The sequence below is a fragment of the Hemitrygon akajei genome, chromosome 12 (assembly GCF_048418815.1).
Source record: "Hemitrygon akajei chromosome 12, sHemAka1.3, whole genome shotgun sequence".
In the NCBI taxonomy this organism is placed as follows: Eukaryota; Metazoa; Chordata; class Chondrichthyes; order Myliobatiformes; family Dasyatidae; genus Hemitrygon; species Hemitrygon akajei.
Genome location: NC_133135.1, coordinates 50,577,297 through 50,601,622, shown reverse-complemented (window position 1 = coordinate 50,601,622; position 24,326 = coordinate 50,577,297). Strand labels below are relative to the sequence as shown.

Here is a 24,326-nt window from a genome sequence, read left to right as displayed (position 1 = left end):
CAAGATATGGTAGTGCAGGTGTAGTCTCAGCAGTGTCCTTTACAGTTGTTTGAAAGTTTCCTATTTAGCCTGACATTTGACCACCATCTGTCTTATTTGTTTGCTTAATCGCCTCTTTGACCCAGGAAAGCCGTTTGACACTTTTGCTGCTTTCTCTCTCCAACTGCAGAGTCTTGAGGTCTCATGGAGAGTGCCAGCAATTACCGTAGATTCCGGACTACAGAGCGCACCTGATTAAAAGCCGCTGGCTCTAATTTTAGAAATAAAATCAATTTTTTACTTGTACAGGCCGCACCGGATTTTCGGCCGCAGGTGTCCCACGTTGTAATATGAGATATTTACACAGAAAGATATTACACGTGAGGATTTTTTAACTTTTAATTAAATCCATATGGTAACAAAAACAAATACATATTGCAAATGCTTTTTTTCGAACCGTGCCTGTAACGCGGCTACTTTTAAATATACGTTGCGTATACTTCTTTACTGAACAACATTCCAATATCTCCTAACGACTGGTAAAAAATATATATACTGCAGCCTACCAGGAAAAGTTATTGATCGCCTTTAACTTAAAAGCAGCGTTTTCGCTCCGCCGCTCCCCCCCGCCGTCCCGTTTATCGCAAACCGGCGTTTTCCCACAAGACGCGGCGAAACCGGGTGTGACGTCATAGCATCCCGCGATGTAGTACAGAAAACAAATATAGTTAAAACTCTTCTAACTTTAACTAGAAAATGAATTACTAAGCGAAAATATTATAAACTAAATAACTGCCATAAAGGCAGCACAATGCTTTTCTTCGAGTGTTTTCCATGTTGATGAGGGTGAGTACAAATGACTGATTTACAATAATTTAATTGTGAAAGTGCGCTTGATTTATCGTACAATTTCATTGGACCTCTGTGAACTACTCATCAATTTTATTGGTCTACTGTTACGAGACAAAATGTTTTTGGCGGCATGAAAAAAAATCATGTATTAGCCGCTCTGTATTAAAGGCCGCAGAGTTCAAAGCTGTTCAAAATGTGGGAAAAAAGTAGCGGCTTAAAATCCGGAATCTACGGTAGAAGTCTTCTGTAGGTGCGTCAAGGAGTTGTTTTTTAATCTGCATTTTTTCTTGAATAGAAACTCTGTGCCTGTTGTGATTATACTAATTGTGTATTTGAACCAGGTTTTGTTAGCCAGTTTTCTAATGCTGGTAATGTGTATTATAATAATCTTTGGGAGAAACTAAGAGCTCTAGAATAAGGGCATATTCTGTACTGCAGACAACAACTAATGTGTATGCTTGCACTGTATATGACATTACATTATACACTTATGAAAAATTACATACCAATTTCCAAAGGAAATTGATATATTTATACAATCCCATTGTGGAGAGAAGGCCTATATAAGTAAAAAGGGACTATTTGACACCTTGAGACTGTATTACTATTCGTTGAGGCCATGATTAATTTCTGACTTAATTCCATACATTTAGTTCCTATTAACTTTTATTTAAATTAAATTAAAATTAATTATATTTAAAATTCATATTCAAATCAGAATCAGATGGCATTTCACAGTGCAAGGTCAATTGTCTACACACAGTTTGCATGTAGATTTATTTTTATACCCATATTCCTGAAAAAAATACCTCTAATTTTAAGCTCTGTTCTCATGGTCAAAGCTTTTAATTGCCCTCTGTTCCTGAAGGCTAATTTCAGCTTTCTTGCATCTTTCCTGGGAGGGTTTTAAGAAGTTGGACAAAGTGAAATTTGTAGCTGCCATTTGTATTATGTAAAATTGTTATTCCTGGCCAATTATCTGAAATTCGTCAGCTCATTAGCAGTACTTTGAAATGAAGGCAGCTTGGCCCACAGCTCAGACACATGGTTGTAGAGTTGGAGCTATTGCAGTTGTGAACTTAATTTTCTTTTTGGAAGGAAGAACTAACAAACAGATTTGCTGAATTGATTTACTGGAATCTGAGTGTTTGTTATTTGGAAAAATAAAATTAACTTTTATAGTGTTAGTATCCCTGCGGTGAAAATAGATAACTCTCAGAATGTTCTAAATGTTATTGGGTGGAACAGAGAAGTTCTTTAAACTACTGTCATTCTGGATTTTACTATTTTACTAAGACAGTTAAGGTCTGTTTCATTCCAGTGAAAGTGTTGGCAGGATGCCTTAAGTAATAGCGCTGTGCTTTGTTTTGGAGAGGTTAAGCATGATGATCCAAATTTTTGGCAAGTTTGAAACGTGAAGGAATGTCGTGGTGTGGGGGGGGGGGGGGAGGTTCTTATCCTTTGATGGATATGAATCCTATTTCTTTAGCAGGCACCATGAATCAAAGCATTTTTGTAACCGCCACTTGGAGCTTTGTAATTTGAACGAACAGTTGGACACAGAAACCCCTTTCTTAGAGAGAGAATTTGCAGAAACTGTTGCTATTAGCTGATGAATTTGGGAGTCTCTGAAGTACCTCTAGCTAGTTGAATGATTCCTGAACATCACTCCCTAATATCCACCACATTTTGGGCAAATACATTAGGCTATGAGGGATATGGATTTGATGTACATAAATAAATGGTACCCCACTGATCAAGAGCAATCCCTGTTTTGTTCCATAGTACTGTGCAGAAGTCTTAGGCATATCTAACAAAATTTTGTAAAGAGAAGATGCTTTCAGAAATAATGAAATGCAAGGTTCCCACATATCAAAAAAAATCTATAATTTGCAGTCAACAGGTAAAGAACAAAATCAAGGCAATATTTGATGTGACCACCATTTGTGTTTTAAACTGCATGAGTTCTCTTCGATATACTGTCATGCAGTTTTATAAGGCAATCGACTGCTAGGTTGTTCCAACCATCCTGGAGAACTTGCCACAGTTCTTCTGCAAACTATGGTTGTCTCATTTGCTTCTTTCTCTCCAGGTAATCCCAGACAGCATTATTGATGTTGAGATCAGTACTCTCTGTTCTTTTCACTGAAGATAGTTCTTTATGACCTTGGCCATGTGTTTGGGATCATTGTCTTACTGCAGAATGAAGCTGGGACCAACTAGATGCGTCCCTGATGGTATTGTGTGAAGGATGAGAATCTGCTGGTACCTGTCAGCATTGAGGATTCTATTAATTCTGACCGGTTCACAAACTCCATTTGCAGAAAAACAGCCCCAAACCTGTAGGGAACCTTCAATGTGCTTAATTGTTAGCTCCAGACGTTCATCCATGTAGTGCTCTCCAGCTCCTTCATGGACAGATCTTATCTGTTTTGAGCCAAAAATTTAAAAATTTGACTCATCAGTACAGAGCACTTGTTGCCATTGTTCATCACCCCAGTCCTTGTGTTTTTGTACATAGGTGAGTTTCTTGGCATTGTTTCCACTTTAGGAGGATTGGCTTTTTGGCAGCAACTCTTCCATGAAGACCACTTCTGACAAGACCTTACTGGACTGTAGAGGGGTGTACTTGGGTTCCAGTGGTTCAGAGCTGATAGCAGTGCTGGACTTCTTCCGATTTAGAAGGGACATCAGTTTGCTGTATCCCTCATCTGCTGCACTCAGTTTCCATGGCTGACCACTGTGTTTCTGGTTCTTAACCTTGTCCATTTCTTTATGCTTCTTCAGAAGAGCTTGGAGAGCACAATTTGAAACTCCTGTTGGCCGCAAAATTTCAAGCTTGTGAGAGACCTTACTGATGCAGGATGACCACCTTGTTGCAGTGCTCACTCTTGCCATGGCGTAAGAATTAATGATTTGAAAATTAAACTGTCACATCTGACACACTCTCATCTGGTTTGGTTGTCCATAACCCAGTTTGATTCCTTCTACAACTGTTTCCGTTTCAGGTCATCAGTTCAGTTCATTCAACTCATGTTGTTGATCATTAGCATCTGTTTGTTATCATTGTTTTATCATGCTCTGGGCTATATAAAAACAATAATCTATGGTACTTTACAGGCCCTTCAGTCCATACCGTTGTACTGACCATGTAACCTACTCTAGGAGCTGCCTAGAATTTCCCAACTCTATAGCCCTCTATTTTTCTAAGCTCCATGTACTTATCTTAGAGTCTCTTGAAAGACCCTATTGTATCCACCTCTAGCACCTTCACTGGCAGTGCATTCCACGCACCTACCACTCTGTGTGGAAAAACTTATATCTCCCTTGTGCCTACCTCCAAGCACCATAAAACTATGCCCCCTTGTGTTATCTATTTCAGCCCTGGGAAAATGGCTCTGGCTATCAATGCCTTTCATCGTCTTATGCACATACTTTATATACCTATAAAGTAATCAAGTTTTTATTTGAGGAGCGGTGTATTACTTAATTTGTTACTTTCTTTACAAAATATAAAAATTGCTTGGTATCATTTAATTTTTTTGGAAAATGAATGTTTGGAAATCTAAAATTAGCTGTTTCTCCTTCATACTAATGCAGAAGACAAAATAAACAGTTAAAACTAAATATTATTAAAAAATATAGGTACTCTATATTAAAAATCTAGGTACTGTAGAATTCTGCACAGTACTGTAGATTAGGTGTACCTGGATGAAAGGGTCAAGCAGGAGGGGAATATTTTGGTCAGTTTTTTGTTGTAATTATAGTACAAAATATAGGATATTGTTCGGATGGAGATTTCAGTGCTGGGTCAGATTGAAAAAGTCAGGGTGGCGAGGAGCGAGCCAGTTCAGATTGGCTGCTTGATGCGGCAGAGCCCGATGTTCAGAAGGAGAGTTAAGCACCAGGCCAGATTGAAAAGGTCAATGTGTTGGGGCCCGAGGCAAGGTATGGGCCGATTAGGATCACTGCTCTACGACGTCTACTCGGGTCTGCATTGAACTATGGGTCGTGGACACTTCTTGCAGACTTCAGTTCAGAATCGCTATTTGCTTGCAGTTACTGTTTGCATGATTTTTTTCCATTACACGTTGGGTATTCAGTAATCTTTTTATGGGTTATTCTTTTATTTTCTTATGGACATGATGATTTTTGTTATTCTTCGCACATTGGGTGTTAGACAGTCTTTTCATGTGTGTGTGTGTGTATAGATATATATGTGTGTGTGTGTATATATATTCATTCTTCAGTTCTCCGGGAAGCCATGAAACCAAGGAAGAAAAGTAGGTCAGCGTGATCATCATCGCCCAAATCCCTCCTCTCACACAAATAAAAATGAACAAAACAGATCAAGCACATCAACCCTGAAATTCCTCTTCCCACACAAAAAAGTGAGATCAAGCAAAAAAAACCCAATATAACCATAATACTGAAAAAAATGTCCAAAATCCAAATCCAAAATGCAGAAAAACCCAAGGAAAATTCTCCAAGCCCGATGGCAGACCTTTCCCTCTCCTGTGCAGAGCGATCAAAAGACAGGCAGTGGGCGCTCACCCTTCCGCACTTGCTCTGATGCTTCAATCTCCCTTGTTGCATTAGTCAGCAAACAGTGGGAGCTTTAATTGGCTTGTGTCTCTTCCTGCAACTCGCCCACCATGAGGTTCCCTACACTGTCTCTGCTTCCCGGAATCTTCTCAGAGTCTGCAGAGTGTTCCACACTCGCCTTGATGTTTCAAACTCCTCTGTCACTTTAATCAGCAAATGGAAGCTATAATCAGAAAATACGGTCAAACATTGGCATGCACAGCAGCCTTCACCCTACCTCTGCCTTCCAAAATCCTCTCAGAAAGCAGAGCACTCAAGCACCCAATTGATCTCCAAACAGCAAAACAGGCTCCAGCAGTTCCATAATCACATTCAAGATGAGAAGCAAATGTAAAAGATAGAAAAGAAATGAAAAATATAGTTTCATGATTTATCCAGAAGGTGTTGACCAAAGAAGAGTTGTATGTAGGTGCCATCTCGACAAAGCATCTACATATCGTGGTAATAAATGTACTTTGAACAATGGATCTGTAAAGTTCAGAGGTTAAAAATAATGTTAGAAGTTTATGACTCTGACTTGGGAGCAAAATGGTTTTCTTGATGGAGCTTAGTTCACAAACCGAGGCTTGGTAGAAGTTTTCAAATACACAGTTAGGAACTTGCTTTTTACCCCGGAACTCTGGCATTTGACTGATGCGATTCAAGTTATTCTTGAGAGGATATTGTAGCTATGATTATTGCTCTGAGAATTGAACAAATGGGACGCAAGCATGGTATTCTTTCTACAAAGTTTCAATAAGTAGAGAGAAGTGTAACTGTACATTTGGGCAGATGTTTTGCAGATTGATCGTGTACTTGTTTACATAGGATGTATTAGAGCAATTTCCTAGATGTGTTTCTACACTGATGGCTATCTAATGCTATCAGCAGACAAATGAGTTCTTCATTATCAGTATGTCCTATTGTTGTTAGAGAAGTTATAGCAATAATGAAAGTATAAAGTAAATTGGAGTTGTCTTCATAAATCAATGTACCTTTTCCCTGGAATTCTTATTTTATTAAGAGAGTGTAGTACCTATACTGTTCAATTGCCAACAAAATCTCATTTTGTTATTCCCTGGTTTATTATTTATGAATAATTCCTTAGAAACATTTTTCTATTCATAAAAAATTGAACATTGCCACTGCTAGAATAGAATAATTTTTAATGGGGTATCCATTTGTTCAGTAATCCCAATGGCCTAACTCACTCCACCTTTCCTTTAACTTCACTGGTGCCTTGTTTCCAACACTTGTCATTCATTAGGACTTTTTGCCATGTTCTGTATAAACTAACTAGTGATCTCATTTCTATGCTTTTAAACTCACCAGAACAAAGTTCTCCTAGATTATTTAGGCTCAACAAGACTGTTCCCACTTCCCTGTTATTCTCAACATAGCGCCTTTCCACGCTGTCTTTAAACTCATTTGATTCACTGAAAAATCTATTATACTACGTACCGTATTGTGCAACAACTTAAAAAAATGTTTGGTTATTGATCGCAGTAATACACAACAGTCTGGAAAAGCTGCCAGTCCAACACCACCAAAGTTCCAAGGGTTGTGGATTATCAGTGTTTTACTTTACTGGAAAAAAGAACAGTCTTCCTCAACTCCAGATGCATTTGCATTATAAAAACCCTCATGCAGAATTTGCAGCACTGCTTTGCTCATCTTCTAATTAAGAAGCTTTGCTTTTAATGTAGTTTTAAGTTAATCAGACAATATATTTTCACATGTAAATTATCTGAATCCTTTTTTCTCATGTTAGTCAATTTTTAAGTTTCAGATTCTGGACCAGAATTAATGATCACAAATCCATATCCATCTTGTAATCTACTTAATGCTACAGCAGTGGATGAAGGTACAGTTTACTTCAATTGAAATTCCTCTATTAACCAAGTTACAAAATTCCAGATGTACATTTTAAACACAAAATATTTTGCAAATGCTGGAAACCTTGACAACACATAACACGCTGGAGGAACTTAACAAGTCAGGCAGCATCTATGGAGAGATGTAAACAAACAAAGTTTTGGGCAGAGAGACTTTATCAGGATATTTTTTGTTATAACCCTGAAAAGAAACTAAAATTGCAAACTGTGAAATTGTTACTTCAAATAAAATGTTCTTTAATTTATTTCTTTAAATAGGTTGTTTGCAGAATTTAATAATGTGTAAATACGTTTTTTAAATTTTAACTTTGTCCAAGTAATTTTTCCATTGCTGATTTGTTTTACTCATGCTAATTTGTTTGAGTTCTTCGTTCACTGTGTTTTTCCACTGTTTCTGGGATGATTTTTCTGTATCTTTCTTGAAGAAAAATACTTTTTTAACTTCTTCCATTTTATCATTACTCAGCACAATTTCTGTTGCTTCTGTATAAAGGGCCCACTGAAATGTAAGATAATTTTCCTTCTTGTAGGTTTAATGCAACTTTTACAGTCTGCGTTAATGTTTATCATTGGACTGCCCTTGCATTCTGTTTTCCCATTGCTTATCAATGCCTGCGTCTGCCTTCATCGAATTCTGAAATTTTCCTCACTTGTAGACTTGGTGGTTTTTATTTTTATCTTGAAAGCTATGGTTGTATCACTTTTCCTATTAGAATGTTTGCCTTAAAGGCATATAATATTGTAAATGGTGTATTGAAACCAAATATAACCATTGTTGCCATACTGAAATTCATTGTCAAAGGCAACTGTTTAAATTAATTTTTCTGTGTGGTCATAGAGCCTCTCGTATATTCCCAGTGAAAGTAGATCTGATGATCTGTTCCCTTCCTTCCCCAACGTTCTACATCCATGGCCTATTTCTGATTGTTATTTAGATCAGCTGTACAAAGGAATTAAGAAGGAAAGCATGATTTTCTACTGAAACAAGCCAAAAGATACACGTTAATACCTATCCAAAAATAGGGTCGCAGTGAAATGATAATGATATAATTAAGTTTTGAAGCAGAGAAATGAATGTACAGAAGTGTAGTTGGTGCAGTTAAGATCTGACCAATCTAGTATAGAGATGGAATTAAGCACCCATACTTGGCTCTAAGGATCATGGATTGTAACATAAGAGGGATGGGTGGCTGCTTTTTGACTGGCACACGTACAGTGGGCTGAATAGCCTGCACGACATACCGTAAATTTTGATCAGTCCATGAAATTAGGAGTAGTAGTCCACACATCCTCTCAAGCCTACTTAATTATTTAGTATAGCATTGAAAATGATTACATTTGACCTCAGTTTTATTCCTCTGCCCGAGTCCCATAATCATGAAAGTGTAGGAGCCAAGTATCCATTTTCTGTCCATTGGGGGCATGGATCTTTTTTGTCTTCATTGTAGTTTGTGACATGTTTATTATGGTAATCTGTCACGTGGGTTGGGGTGTGTTAAAAGCACATGAGTACAGTTGTGTATTCTCGTTAGTTGTTTAGTGGAGAGTGAGTAAGTCACAGGAAATGATAATTTTTGTTGACTGTTAATTGGAACATTATGTGACTGCTTAAATATGCTAATTAGTTAGGCTAATTTTGTTACTTTACTAACTTGATTGCTAAGTAGAATGCTATTAGAACACATAGTTACGCTATTCACCCGCAAATTAGACTGCTTATTGCTCGCTTAGTTTCATTAGTTTTTTTTTATTGCTACAAGATTGTTCATCTTTGCTGGTTTCATAATAAAGAAAATTTATTTGGAAGCTCTTCAGTCAAGTACCTTGGCTTAGCCTCTGAGCAGTTTTGATTTGTTTTCAAGTAGCCACTATTTTTTGTCAACAAAAAAAATAGTTATACAATACGAATACCAGTCTATACAAAGGTTTGCCTTGGACCCGTTGGCAAAATTTGGAATCGCGGCACTGAGAACAACACATCGGAAACAGCAGTAGCTTTCGGTCAGATTATCTGCGACCTTTTATTGATTAATTTTGTATATTTGTGGTTGGAACACAGTTTTGAATGGTCAGTGCCGCCTGTCCATTGGGGATTGTTGCTTGATAGTGTGTTTGCCTAAGGTTCGACGCTTTGTTTCATTGAAGTGCTGAAATATTCTGGTTGCAGACATTTGAATTGAAGGCCATTTGTTTGGTCTGGTTTAAGCCCTGTGGACGCATGGACAGTTTTTTTTATTGTCTACGTTTATTGAAATGAATATCACCAGTGCTGCAGGTGAACAAAAGATTAATTCAGCCATGCAACCAGAGAAAGTAATGTGAGTGTATTGAAGCATGGAATTGGTGCCAGTGGAGTTTGCAAAAGAGAAATTAAAGCTAAGGGTAATCCAATTGAAAGTCTTCAAAAGGAGTACAAAACAAATGTGAACAAAATTAAAGATTTAATACCATCAATTAATCTTATGAAAATTCCTTACAAGTGCAATTTCATCTTGGGGACCTGACTAATCTCTGTGAAGCTGTTGCAAAGCAACAACACATGCTAATCTTATTACTTCCCAAAGCTGAACAAGAACAACAGAACCAATATTTTTCAAACATTGATTGCTATTGCAGTGCATGCATAGAGGATACGAAGCAATGGTTGAACCAAACATGATTAATTGAATGTGATGTTGCTGCAACATATGGATATTTGTCTCACCTTCCACGAGACAATTTTTCTCAAATTCCAAAGTATGTTTTGATTGCACACAGAACAGGTGACCCACAGAATGGCATGAAACTGAACAACAGGTGGTCTAATGTCAGTGCTTGAAGTTCTGCTATAGGAATAAAATCTTGTGTATCTACTATCTCCTCTGCACACATTAAAACAGAGGCTGATTTTGCTGCATTAATTGCACATCAACAATTATTGAAGGACAAACATGCACTGGAAGAGCAAGAAGAGCAACCATGGAAAAAGGAGGAACAGTTTAAGTTGGAGAAAGTAATTGCTGCACATATGGCCAACATTAATGAGCTAAGGGCTTCAAGAGTGGCAAGTGCTAAAAATTGTCCTGCGAGACAGTCCTATGGTGTGAATTCCTATATTGAAGAGGCACAAAGAATAACAAAAGCACCCAATATCAATGGTGATTTATTTGTTCCTCAAGTGTGTGAGAAACGTGGACAAGACTCCTATGAAATAGTTCAGGGAGCTTCCTATCATCCTGCACTAATGAGGCACTCTAAACCTATGTCATATCCAAGGGCTCTCAGTGCTCATGGGGACGTTAACTTACAGCTTGGAAATACTTTTGTTTTAGATGATAAGAGGTCAAAATAATACTATTGAGGAAGCAAAATAAAATGACAGTCTTATTGGTACAACAGCAACACATTCATCTTTTCCCAAATGAGAGATTTAGATCTTCGATGGTGAGCCATTGCTCTATCATGCATTCATGAGGGCTTTTGAAAACAGTGTTGAAGGCAAGACTGAAAGCTATAGTGATTACTTCTATTTCCTTGAACAATACATTAGAGGTCACACTAGAGAACCTGTCAGAAGTTGGCAGCATGTTGACCCATAAGAAAGATATCTAATACCTAATGCTTTACTACAGAACATTTCAGTAATGAACAAAAAAAAAACATCTGACTACATGCAAGAAGCTCTTTCTTGGGTACCTGTCAAATCTGAAGACATGAAACTTATTCAAGTTTTTCTCTTAGAGGCGGTTGCAATGTTGTGGAAAAATTGCAGTACATGCGCGAGCTGGACATGCCTACTAATATGTCAGTTGTCATATAGAAATTGCCCTATATACTTTGGGATAAATAGAGAACAGTAGCCTATAAACTGCAAGAAATGCACAACCATAAGATTACATTCACTGATGTTGAGGCAAGTATACATCTGGTGATTGGAAATATATAGAATGCTGTATCACCTGCAATAAGCAAAGATAAGAACAAAACTAAGTCACAATCTCATTCTAAGGCTGAAGGAAGCAGCTTTGCTACTTCTGTAGCCACAATGGGAAGTAAAGCTATAACGGAACCTGGAATTGATGGAAGGTAAATGGTCTCTTGTCTGTTCTATGGGAATAAATATACATTGGATTCGTGCCCTCTGCTGGAGAAAAGGGCTCATAGTGAGAAGTTTGCCTTCCTAAAAGAAAATTGTATCCGCTTTGGCTGTTTGTGTACAGGGCACTTCAGCAAAGATTGTAGCAAGTGCCTTTCATGCAAGGTTTGCAGTGGTAAGCATCCAGCATAACTCTAATGAAAAGGGTGCAGAATCAAAAGAAGTCATTAAAGAATTAGGCACAGCAGTGAGTAGTGCCCTAGAATAAGATGTAGGAGCAGAATTAGGCCATTTGGTTCATCGAGTCTGCTCTGCCATTTTGTCACAGCTGATCTTATTTTCCTCAGCCTCAATTTCCTGCCTTCTCCCCATTTCCCTTCATGCCCTGACCAATCAAAAATTTATCAGTCTCTGCCTTAAATATACATAAAGGATTGCCCTCCACAGCTTCCTGTGGCAAAGAATTCCACAGATTCGCCACTTTCTGGCTAAAGAACTTCCTCCTCATCTCTGTTCTAAAATGAGACTCCTCTATTCCGAGGCTGTGCCCTCTGGTCTTAGAGTCTCCCACCATAGGAAATATCTTCTCCAAATCCAGTCAATCAAGGCCTTTCACCATTCGATAGGTTTCAATGAGCTAATCCCTCATTCTTCTGAATTCCAGTGAATATAGGCCTGGAGCCACCAGATGCTTTTCATATGAGAAGCCATTCAATCTTGGAATCATTTTTGTGAACCTGCTTTGAACCCTCTCCAATTTCAGCACGTCCTTTCTAAGATAAGTGACCTAAATTTGCCAACAATATTCCAGGTGAGGCCTTGCCAGTGCTTTATAAATTCTCAACATTACATCCTTGCTTTTATATTCTAGTCCTCATGAAATGAATGCTAACATCACATCTACCTTCCTTACCAGTGTCGCAAACTGCAAATTAACCTTTAGTGAATCAAATCTTGCACAAGGACTCCCAAGTGTCTTTGCAACTCAGTTTTTTGTATTTTCTCTCCATTTATAAAATAGTCAACTGTTTCATTTCTTCTACCAAGATGCATGACCATACACTTCCTGACACTGTATTCCATCTGCCATTTCTTTGTCCATTCTTCTAATCTGTCTTAAGTCCTTCTGTAGCCTCACTACTTCCTCAAAGTTACCTGCCACTCCACCTATCAAAGACATGAAGGATTTGGTTTTGGATCAAGATTTACCTTCAGTGGGGAGAGTACTGGGTGTTCAATGGTGCATTCAGGCTGATACTTTCAAGTTTAAGATCATGATCCAAGTTAGACCACCCACGAGAAGGGGGATTCTCTCCACAGTTATGACCCTTTAGGAATCTTAAGTCTAATGGTGCTATCTGCTAAGAATATCCTACAAGATCCATATAAGAAAGGATTTGGCTGGGATGACACTATCAACATCTGTTGGTCACGTGTGGACAAGCTGGCTGGAAGACCCCAGGGTTTTTAGGTGTTCGAAACCCCTGTATTTTGGAGAAGTTACTACTGCACAGTTGAACCACTTCACAGATACAAGCAAAGATGGCTAAGGAGCAGTGACCTATCTATTGTTGCACAACAGGCCCTGTCAGGTGCATGGTGCTTTTATCATGGGAAAATCTAGGCTAGCTCCGTTGAAGTCAGTTTCCATCTCTCATACGGAGCTCATCACTGCTATGATGGCAAGCTATATGGACACATTGTGGAGGAAGGAGTTACACATGTAACTTCAGGACTCAGTGTTTTGGACTGATAGTGCTTTTGTGCTGAAGTGTGTTGGTGCGTGGCCAAGTGGTTAAGGCGTTCGTCTAGTGATCTGAAGGTCGCTAGTTTGAGCCTTGGCTGAGGCTGCGTGTGTATCCTTGAGCAAGGCACTTAACCACACATTGCTCTGCAAAGACGCCAGTACCTGTATGGGTCCTAATGCCCTTCCATTGGACAACATCGGTGACATGGAGAGGGGAGACTTGTAGCTTGGGCAACTGCTGGTCTTCCATTAAAAAAAACACTGCACAGGCTTGTGCCCTGGAAACTTTCCAAGGTACAAATCCATGGTCTATCGAGACTAATGGAGGCCTGCACACTGTGCTGAAGTGTATCAAGAATGAGTCCTGATGAAGGGTCTTGGCCCAAAACGTCAACTATTTACTCTTTTCCATAAGTGTTGCCTGGCCATCATTTTGTGTGTGTTGCAAGAATTAAACTTCCAGGTTCCAACATTCATTGTAAACGTAGTTTCAGAAATTCTTAGGTCTCAAAAACATCTCAATATGACATATGCATTGAGAGGGTTGAAGGTGAAAGCATTCCTGAAAAATGAACAATAAGTGACAGGCCTCGGTATCTTCTTCAGACTAAAAGCAATGGCCTGTGAATCCCAATTATTGTGGTGAACTTCAGCTAGATAATCCAGAGGTCAAGAGGAGGGTTGCAGTGAATTCCATGCAGATTGAAAAGGAGGTGGACACTTCTCATCTTGGACCCACTTGAAGAAGACAGTGGCCTGGATCCATCGAATTAGGAACCTGCTCTTGTTTCTCTGTAGGAAGAGGAAGTAAGTGAACATCACTCTTGCTCTGTCAGACTCGGATGAAGAACAACAAGAGTATTCTTTGGAGAGAAAGATTGAGAATTCCAAAGTTCAGATTGGTTGAGATTGTCTCTGAGTGGAGGAGCTTAGAAAGGCTAAAATGGAAATCATTGGGTTTTGCCAAGTTTTCAAAGGGGAGAAAGTATGAAAAGCATCAGCCATATTTCAAGGTCAATTCAGTACTTGAAGATGATGTCTTGAGAGTTGGTGAATGGCTTAGTAGGGCAGCTATACCTGAAGAGTCTAAACATCCTGTAAAACTGGAAAAGGATCTTAATGTCTCAGACTTCATTCTGAGGCATGTACATCAAGTTGGACATGGTAGCCAAAGCCACATGTCATCCAGGTTGCACCAAAAATATTGGTTTCCTGGTGTGCTAGTAGAGCCATAAGAAGAATCCTATCTATGAATGTTGTTTGTCAACAGTTGCACGCAGCACTAGGATGCCAGCATGTGGCAGATCTACCTGTGGATAGGGTTTCATCAAATAAACCTCCATTTACATGTGTAGGAGTGGACTACTTTTGACCCTTTGAGGTGAACATCAGAAAGAGTACAGTAAGAGGTATGGGGTTATATTTATATGTCTGGCTATACAAACTGTTCACATTGAAGTGCCGTCTTCTTTAGACATAGATTCCTTTGTTAATGCACCTCAATGCTTTATAGCAAGATGAGGACAGGTTCGTGAACTGCATTCTGATGATGCGACAAACTTTGATAGAGCTGAACGTGAGTTACAAGAAGCCATTGAGAAGTGGAATCATTCACGAATCAGTGATCTCCTTCTTCAAAAAGGATTTAAGTGGATTTTTAACTCCCTGCCTGGTTCATACCTTAGAGAACATGTCAAAGATTGATAAAGTCTGTGCAAAAGGTCCTCAATTCCACCATGAATGTACAGAATCTTGACAAAGATGGTTTTCCATATAGTCCTTTGTGAAGTAGAGGCTATTATCAGTGGTTGTCCAATTACTAAAACATCCTTTGATCCCAGTGATTTGGAAGCACTAATTCCCAAGCAGCTGTTGCTTCTGAAAACCTCACCATCCTTACCACCAGGATGGTTCAAAAGGAAGAGGTTTATACTCATTGTAGATGGAACCAGGTCCAATACTTGTGGAACTTGTTTTGGAAATGGTGAGGCAGAGAGTATTTTCTACAGTTATGGGAATGTAAGAAATGGTCAGATGTAAAACTCAATTTCCTCCTAGGAGACATTGTGCTTACATTTGATGACACAGCCCCTCAAAACTCATGGAATGTGGGAAAAGTCATTCAAATATTTCCAGACAGAAGAGGATTTGTGTGGCAGGTGTGCATCAAGACCAAGAGCAGGTGTCTGAATGGGACTATAATTCGTTATTTCACTAACTAGATCTCTAATTGGAATGCTATTACAACACTTAGTTACATTATTATTGCTATTAGACCACTATATAGCTAATTTAGTTTTAAAATCGCTACAAGATCGTTCACCTTTGCTGATTTCATAATAAGGGATCGAATATACCTTTATCAATTTGGATATTCATTATTTGGAAGCACATAATACATTGTCAAATACCTTGGCTTAGTCTCTCAGTGGCTTTGGTTTGTTTTCAAGTAACCACTATAAACAGTATGTTCAAACTGTAAGAAAACTCTCTTGATTCTTTCATCACTCATTATAATAATGCATTGATAATTTTCTAAAAGAGATGATAAGCATAGAGATCATTGAATGACTATCACTCATTATTAATACTTACCCTAAATAGAAGGCCTGAAATACTTTCTTCAAAGTCTCAACTATGAAATGGTGATGGGGAAACAAAAGCGTAGATGAAAGAAATCCTGCAGATGCTGGAAATTCAGTGTAAAACATACAAAATGCTGGAGGAACTCATGGGTCCCGATGAAGGGTCTCAAAACGTCGGCTATTTATGCCTCTCTGTAGATGCTGCCTGACCTGCTGAGTTCTTTCAGCAATTTGTGTGTGTAACAAAAACATAATAATGGTAAAAATTGACAATGTTGCTAATTTCATTGCACCCTTTGTATTGTCATGGTACAAGATGCATCAAGTTCTTGTAATAATAACAAATATATAACAATGCTTTCTTTATGTTTCAGAACAAATTGTTGTCGCCCATGTACCTGCTTTGCTCCCCTCAGCAGATGATAAAAAGAGGAAAGTTAAATATCCTGTGACCAAGGGAGAAATTAGAAGGCGCATTATTCCCCCTGAAAAAATGTCCAAGACAGTCATCAAAAGCTATCTGAGGTTAAGAAGGGATAACCGCTTTGATATCCGCCAACTTCTGGATCTACCTGTAACCGGTTATGACCGAACCCTTCATACATCTTTTACTCGACTCTGTGAGGGAGAGGCAAAAACACTGACAGAAAACTTTCACCAGCTGAACCTTGGCTACTTTCCTGTTGATGAATGTGCCAGCATGATGGCAGAAAAAGCTGCAGCATCAGAAATATATGCAGCAAGGCAAGTGGGTAATCTCTATTTAATTGAGAACAACAGAAGTTAATTAGCTAATAAGAATTAAATGTTGGAACCATCCGGAGGACCTGAGTTTGAATCCCAAGCTTAACTGACATTTGTATTCCTTAAGAAGGTAAGTTTTAAAAGATGTACAGTAGTTAATTCCCTTTTAATAGAAGTGGCGGAGAGTGGAATTTTTTTTAATCCATTCTTCCATTCTGTCAAGAGACTTCCATCTTAAATGTTTCCATTAATTGCTGCTCCATAGTGTCCAAATTCTGGACCATTTTGTCACACCAGTTGAAGTGATGGCATAAATCCAGGCATGAAAAATGGAGTTAAATGCAATGGTTGAAATGTTCTAAAGATCTGTTTTATTACATATGACATCTTACAGAAGAAATTGCTTATCTGATAGGTTGTGTAAAGTTAACCATAAGATTTATACCCTTGATTAGTCAGTAATTTGAAAACTATTATGAGCGATCGTACAAACTTTGAAGGTGTAGAATTGAACTAGTAGTTGTTTGATTTATAATTTAGGTAAATCATATTCAATGTGGGTTTACAGTCATAACATTTTTATTTCTGCCCCTTGTAGTTGCTTGTTGGCTTTTTGCTCAACTTTATTTAGAATATGTTAGACAGCAGTTTTCTTTATCACAGTTTTCATCATTCCTTTTTCTGTTAAATTTAATTCTCATAGGTTTTTGATTTCTCAGAATTCATTATACAAGGTTTTGGAATTCAAAAAATTTTGAATACATAATATATGTGGTATTTTGGAGGAGCAATTATCTGTATTCAAACAATTAAAGATTATGGGATGGAACAAATGTGATGATAAGATTATAGATAAGGATATCAGAACTTGGAAGTATTAAGCTAAACTTTGAGTTACATCCTGCAAAACTTGCCATCAGCTTCTACATAGCGGATTCTAATTGAAATGTTCTGCATAAAAATGAAATCCTCTCCAATAACTAGAAAATGTTTAAAGCAAAACATTTTCATCATTTTTAGATTGTCCTTAATTTTCTGGATTCCATCCATTGGGCAGTGATTTTAAATCTGTAATGTCTGCCTAAATTCATTGTATCAATGCACGGTATCTAAATTTCATTAACTGGATTTTTCCCACAGTAAGCCAATAATAATCAATATTCAAATAGAGTGCAGAGAAGGAAAATATTAACATCACTTTCAGCAATCATGTGTTAAATCTTCCAAATCAAAAGTAGCACTATAAAGCTCAGATTTGCCCACATTTCTCCATGCTTCCAGCAAATATCTGAGTTAATCTTGGCATCTTTCACCTCGTAACCAATGACATAGTCTGCCTCTCTGTTGTCCTTAATGGAGTCCAATACAGCAATGTAACCCTCCAGAAGCCAAATCTGTAAATCTGTTGCTAAATTGCCTCAAGTACAACAGTCCCAATCATATGAATATGAGCAATTGGCTTTATGAAAACAGAAGTTATTTCTAGTTAATTTAAATGTATTTCTATTGGGGTTTTTTTTGTATTTATTTTATGTCAGGTCCCAACTCTTAAACATTGTTAATAACAATGTCAAGCATATTCAAACATGACATCTTTGACAGGTAGTGAGTTAAGGGTGAGGCTGTGCTGGTAGTCCAGGCTTCTCTCTGAGTACATCTGAGTAGCTGACTTCATTGAGATATTCTTCACACTGCAATTGGCACTGCAAAATGCAAGGTACTGGCATCTTGCAGTCAACTCATCATGGGCCATATTTGAAGAAACAGGATCTTGGGATGACAGATGGTGATCTCTCTCTAGTCAACAGAGCATCAGTATACTATATGTTTCAATATCATCCCTAACAATATTGGGATTATTCATAGGTAGTTTGACTAGGAAATAACAGCCACTCACATTAAATAAGTTGAAATTTGTTCAGTTGTGTCTGAATGGTAGCTTTTGTTTGGGCCTTTGCAGGAGTGACCAGCACTGCAATACCAGAGAAAATCTAAGACAAACTTGAGACTTGTATCACAATATTTGCAATCTTCCCTTCTCTGTTTTTAACGATGGCTTGAGTGGGAAGTTGAAAAATAAAACTAATACATATGGGGGTGAGTGAAGAACATTTTACCTTTAATCTTATCATCTGACCCTATTCCCTAATGCCAATATGTTAGGTATTCAAAATAGAAAAAATATGCTGTTTTTCCCTTACTGAGCATTCATAACTTTTTTAAATAAAATGTTGTATTCTGCAGATATATGCCTTCATCTTTTTAATATTTACATTGGGAATAAACACTGATGTCGTTCAGTTTGGATTAATTTTAGCAAAGACATAGATTCAATCATTCTCCATCATAAATTAGTTACTCGCAATTGGTTTCTATCTGCCTGTAGCGATTTTTAGTTTTTTTTTTTCTAAACACCTGGCCAAAGTAAAACAAGACTCAAACTACATTTTTCTTAAGTTTTATTTTTAAAACACAGTTTGCATCAGTATATTTATATTCTGTCATATTTATTTTCTTTATCTTCATCTTGCATAAGGCAGTTGCAAGAAATATTGAATATTCTAAATCAATTAGTTTTTAGGAGCATTAGAATTATTTAAATCAATTAGTCCTTGACAATTAAAATAACTTTTTTCATGAGGATGTCTGTTTTTACTAAATATCTGGTCATTTTAAATATTTCTGTAGTCGATTATTTCTTTCCCTCATATTGTATATTTGGAGACCTTTTCCTAATACTTTCCTAATATAATACCACAATTTACAGCAGGAACATAAAAAGAATAAGTTAAGCAGCATACTTAAATGAACAAAATATCATAATGTCACATGAATTGTGATTGTGGTATAGGCACTAGGACTTCAACTGATCTATCAGAAAGAATGTAATGACAGATATCTCACAAAACTAATTGCTAAACAATTGATATCTAAGTGCTTTTGACGTTTTGAAATCTTTACCTTATAATGTCTGCCAGTGGTAATAACAAGATATCATTTTGCACAAAGTTGACCAATTAGCTCCCCTGCATTTCTCAGTATTTCCTAATTAGCATTAGCAGGACATTTTATTGGAATGTTTTTAAAATCTTTTCACAATGCCGTTGTGAATGGGAATTTGCTACTCAAGATTTGTTACTTTTGATCCTGGATTTTCCTTCTGAATCTATGGCACTAGAAACTTGGAAATAAGGGCTCTTATAAATTATATCTGCAATAAATGCGTGTCAGAAATGTTTATCTGCAGAGAAGATTTGAGGGAAGATAAAACTGTCAAATCAGATGAGGAGCCATTGGTCTGTTGAGATGGCATTGAAATTGCCAAAGATGAGGAGCACTAAGTTGTGTGTATGTGAAGAAGGTATGATATCTTCCAGAGAAATACTATATGTGGTTTGGATATGTCATACCAAAATATGTGAATGCAGAAATATGTTATGCAGACAGGATTGCAAGTGATTGAATCAACCTATCACGAGAGACCTTAACAAATGCCTTAGTGAAGTCCAAGTGGATGATATCCAATGCTTTACCCTTATCAAGCTCCTTCGTCATGTCCTCAAAAAACTTGATTGTTTGTATGGCATGACCTACCCTGCACAAAGCTGTGTTGATTGCCCCTAAGCAGACCATGCCTTACCAAATGTGCATAATTCCAATAGTTCCACTATCACTGATATGAGGCTCACTGGCTTATAATTATATGAAGAAAGATACAATGGGATATATCCTATTAGACCCTTGGGATTTATCCAACTTGATGCTTTTCGGAAGACCCAGGACTACCTCTTCCTTAATCTCAAAAATTGCTAGCACATTGGCATGCTTCACTTTCTACCTTTACCATCCTCCAAATTCTCATTTAGAACCTCAGCCACTTGCTCTGGGTCAAGGGCAAATTCCCTCCTTTATCCTTGAGTGGACCTACCTCTTCTTAGTTAATCTTTTTTTCTTAACATAAAATCCCTTGGAATTCTCCTTGACTTTGTTTGATAAGGATATTTCATGGCTCATTTTGGCCTTCCTAATCGCCTGCTTGAGCACTTTCCAATTATCTTTATATTGTTCAAAGGCCCAGTCTGATCTTAGCTTTCTAAACCTGTGTGTGCTTCCTTTTACTTCCTGATTAAATTTACAACCTCTTGGATCATCCAAGTTTCCCTTACTTTACCATTCTGTCTTGCTCCTTACTGGAACTTGTTGATCCTGAACTTTGATCATTTGGTCCAAGAACAGTTACTACCCCTCAACCATTAGGCTCTTGAACAAAAGGAGAGAACTTCACTCAACTTCACTTGCCCCATCTTTTAAATGTTCCCACAACTAATAGACACACTTTCAAGGGCTCTTCATTTCGTATTCTTGATATTTATTGCATATTTTTTATTTTTGCATTTGCAGTTTGTTGTCTTCTGCACTCTGGTTGAACACCCTAGTTGGCTGGCCTTTCATTGATCCTGTATAGTTACTATTCTATAGATTATGTAGAGTATGCCTGCAAGAAAATGAATCTCAAGGTTGTATATATTGATATATATGTACTTTGATAATACCTTTTATTATCTTTGAACTTTGATCAGTTGGTGTTGATACTATCATGTATTAGATGTGGCTTTGTCTGACAGCAGCTGCCTCCAGTCAACTCTCATTAGCTTCTGTTTTGTCCTGTCAAAATTTGCCTTCCCCCAATTTAGTACATTACCACAAGATACAATTTTATCCATACTCACAATGATCTTAAAGCATAATGAATTGTGGTCTCAAGCTCCACAATTTTCACCCAGTATCCCACTGTCAGGTATGTCACCTGGCCTTCTGAAATCCCAAAACCAGATCCTGTATTTTTTTTCTCTTCTAATTGACTCTGCACATATTTCTCAACTCATTAGCACATGACATTAGTAGTAATCCAAAGATTACAACCTGGAAATCCTGCTGTTTAGCTTTCTACCAATCTCCCTAAAGTTCCTATGCAAGGTATCATCCCTGCTGCTGCCTATGTTATTGGTTCTTACATGGCTATATGCTTCACGGAAGGGATGGTGTGTTTTTGATGATGTGCCGTGTTTGACTTACTCCAAACATAGTGTTTAATCTGATGGCCAGAAAACTCAATTTTGGTTTCATCAGACTATAGAACCTTCTTCCAGCTGATTTTAGAGTCTCTCACATGCCTACTGGCAAAGTCTAGCTGAGGTTTCATGTGTGTTTTTTCTCAACAATGGCTTTCTCTTTGCCATTTTCCCGTAAGCTGCAATTGGTAACGCACCAGGGCAACTGTTGTTCTTTGCACAGTCTCTCCAGCCACTGAAACTTGTAACTTTTACAGAGTTGTCATAGGTCTCTTGGTGGTCTCCCTCACTACTCCCCTTCTTGCGTAGTCAATCAGTTTTTGTGGACGGTCTGCTCTAGGCAGATTTACAGGTGTGCCATATTCTTTCCATTTCTTGAAGATTGACTTAACTGTACTCCAAGGGATACTCAGTGACTTGGAAATGTTCTTATATCTATCTCCTGACGTGCTTTTCAATAACCTTTTTCACAGAGTTGCTTGAAGTGTTCTTTTGTCTTCATGGTGTAGTTTTTGCCTAGATGTTGACTCATTAGCAGTTGGACCTTCCAGATACCCGTGTATTCTTATTACAATCAATTAAAACACCTTGACTGCATACAGGTCTCCAAGAAAAGTTCTCCAGTTAACTAATAATGTGACTTCTAAAACCAATTGGCTGCACCAGTAATGATTTGGTATGTCACATTAAGTGGGGTGGGGGGGGTGGAGAAATTGAATACTTATGCAATCGATTATTTTGTGTTATATATTTGTAATTGGATCACTTTGTAGAGATCTCTCCACATTGACACGAAAGTATCTTTTTCTGTTGATCAGTGTAAAAAATTCAAATTAAATCCACTGTGATTCAATGTTGTAAAACAATAAAACATGAAAACTTCCAGGTGTGAGGGTGGGGGGGGGATGAATTCTTACTTTAGGCACTGTATTTTCTATGAGAAATAGTTATTTTGTTGTAAATTTATCATAATGATGTATCTCAAAAGGGGAGATAAAAATTTATAAGCTTACTAACTTTTAATTTAAATTTTTTGCAGAAAGGTGATTGAAGATCTTGATTCAATCATGAACAATTTTATGTGGCAGGAACACCCATATAATTTAATCACACATGGATTTGGGCCTCAGAACATCAAGGTGGTTTTGAACTTGATAAAGCTACTTCTACGAGAATCACTACGAAAGTCCGCATCCTAATGCAAGCAGACCAGAATTTATATATTTTTTTAATCAAAATAGTGAAAAACATTTTTGTGTTCTGTCTGTTCACGCTATTCACGTGTTTCTAATTCTGTAATGATAGTTACAGAAATGTTTTATGATGTAATCTATACAGAAGCCCTTCTCTATTAAACCGTCAATGGGACAGCTGTGTAAAAAAAAAATTGTAAAATGGAACAGAGAAGGCATCTCTTGGGTTTGTTAGATAGTTAGAAAATTGTTTATTTGTTGTAGTGAATGGGTACTGTACTTCAGAATAAAATGTACATCAAAAATAGTGTAAAATGTGAAATGTTTACATGAATCAAATGAACTATGTGTTGTTAAATGGTTAAAATACCAAAATCATTGTTTATTCAGACAAGTATATACAGATAGCTAACTGAATCTCATCTAAACATAGCAAATCCTACCTGAGATTTGTAAAATTCCTTCCTGTGCATAGAAGTGCAAATTAGCATGAAAAAAAATGACCATTGATTGAAAGAAAACAAGAAACAGTCTAGTTAATCTTTATTCAGGTTTGCCACTGTTGCTTAGTAATCAAATTAATAAAAGTGTGTCCTGTGTCAGATCAAGATTTGGCACTTCACTTCTGCTCAATTGACATTAGTGTAATTAATCCAAGAGGTAAAAAAAACATGTTTTTGTTATCTGTACAATGAACATATAAACTGGAAGCAGTAAAATGTGGAGTAAAGAACTTACAATTAGTTATTTCTCATCTGTGCATTGTAATTCTTCAAAAATTTGTGTTGCAAACAACTTCAGGTGAGAAAATGTGGATTAAGTCAAAGATTTTAATGAAATACCAATGGAAGACTTTATAAAGAGTTAAAGTAGCTGGAAAATGTTGATCAAAATCAGTGCTTTTCTTTATTGGGCATTATTGTATTTATTACATGGCACGTTCAAGGATAAAGCAGACTTGAAATGACAGGAACATAGGATATTGTCAAGACACAGCAGATGTTTTCTTGTACATCATGTGACCTAATTTTAAAAAAGTGTTTGGAGATTTTCAGTATCGGTAAAATTGTAATTCTTCTCCAAAGATCAATGGTGAGTATGAAATATAATGCACAATAATTGGCACTGACAGCCATATCTGTTCTTTGTGCTTTGTGCATGTGCTTTGTAAAACTTCCAACAGCTATGGCTAATTCACGGGACAGATTCTATCTTTAGAATTACTTTTAATATTGTTACTGCTTTAGTGAGATTGCCAGAATTCCGAATAGTGTTGTTGCAGAGAAAATTGAGATAGAAATAGATCATTCTTTGGGATGAGCCAGGTATGCTGTAATTTGATTTTGTTGACCCTTGAAAAGTTATTGTGTGAACTGTAATATAAAGTAAGAGCAAATGCAGTGCTGTCAGCAATGACAAGTACACTTTCATCTTCTGCCAGGCTGCTTCACTCTTCCATCTTCATCAGGTAACAAAGACTTGAAGAATGGTTACAAGGATGACAATGCCATTCCAGCTCATTGTTCTTTGTGAGATCAGGATAATGGGTCTTAACTATTTTTATTGTACGTGCATTGAGCTTCTGAGTTCTTTTGTCACT

At 37.3% G+C, this 24,326-nt stretch overlaps 1 protein-coding gene across 4 annotated transcripts in view; it reads left to right on the top strand.

Moving 5' to 3' along the window:
- Positions 1 to 23,473, top strand: part of LOC140736997 (uncharacterized) — a 62,446-nt gene extending 38,973 nt beyond the window's left edge. For 2 of the 4 annotated variants that reach the window (XM_073063076.1, XM_073063077.1), the window contains 3 exons: positions 7,199 to 7,279; positions 16,092 to 16,461; positions 22,573 to 23,473. In XM_073063076.1, coding sequence (XP_072919177.1) covers positions 7,199 to 7,279; positions 16,092 to 16,461; positions 22,573 to 22,732 — 611 coding nt within the window. In that variant the 3' untranslated portion in view covers positions 22,733 to 23,473. Of the gene's footprint in view, positions 1 to 7,198; positions 7,280 to 16,091; positions 16,462 to 18,421; positions 18,552 to 22,572 lie in introns of those variants that run through there. The other 2 variants (XM_073063078.1, XM_073063079.1) reach the window with 2 other exon arrangements.
- The last annotated feature ends 853 nt before the right edge of the window (positions 23,474 to 24,326 follow it).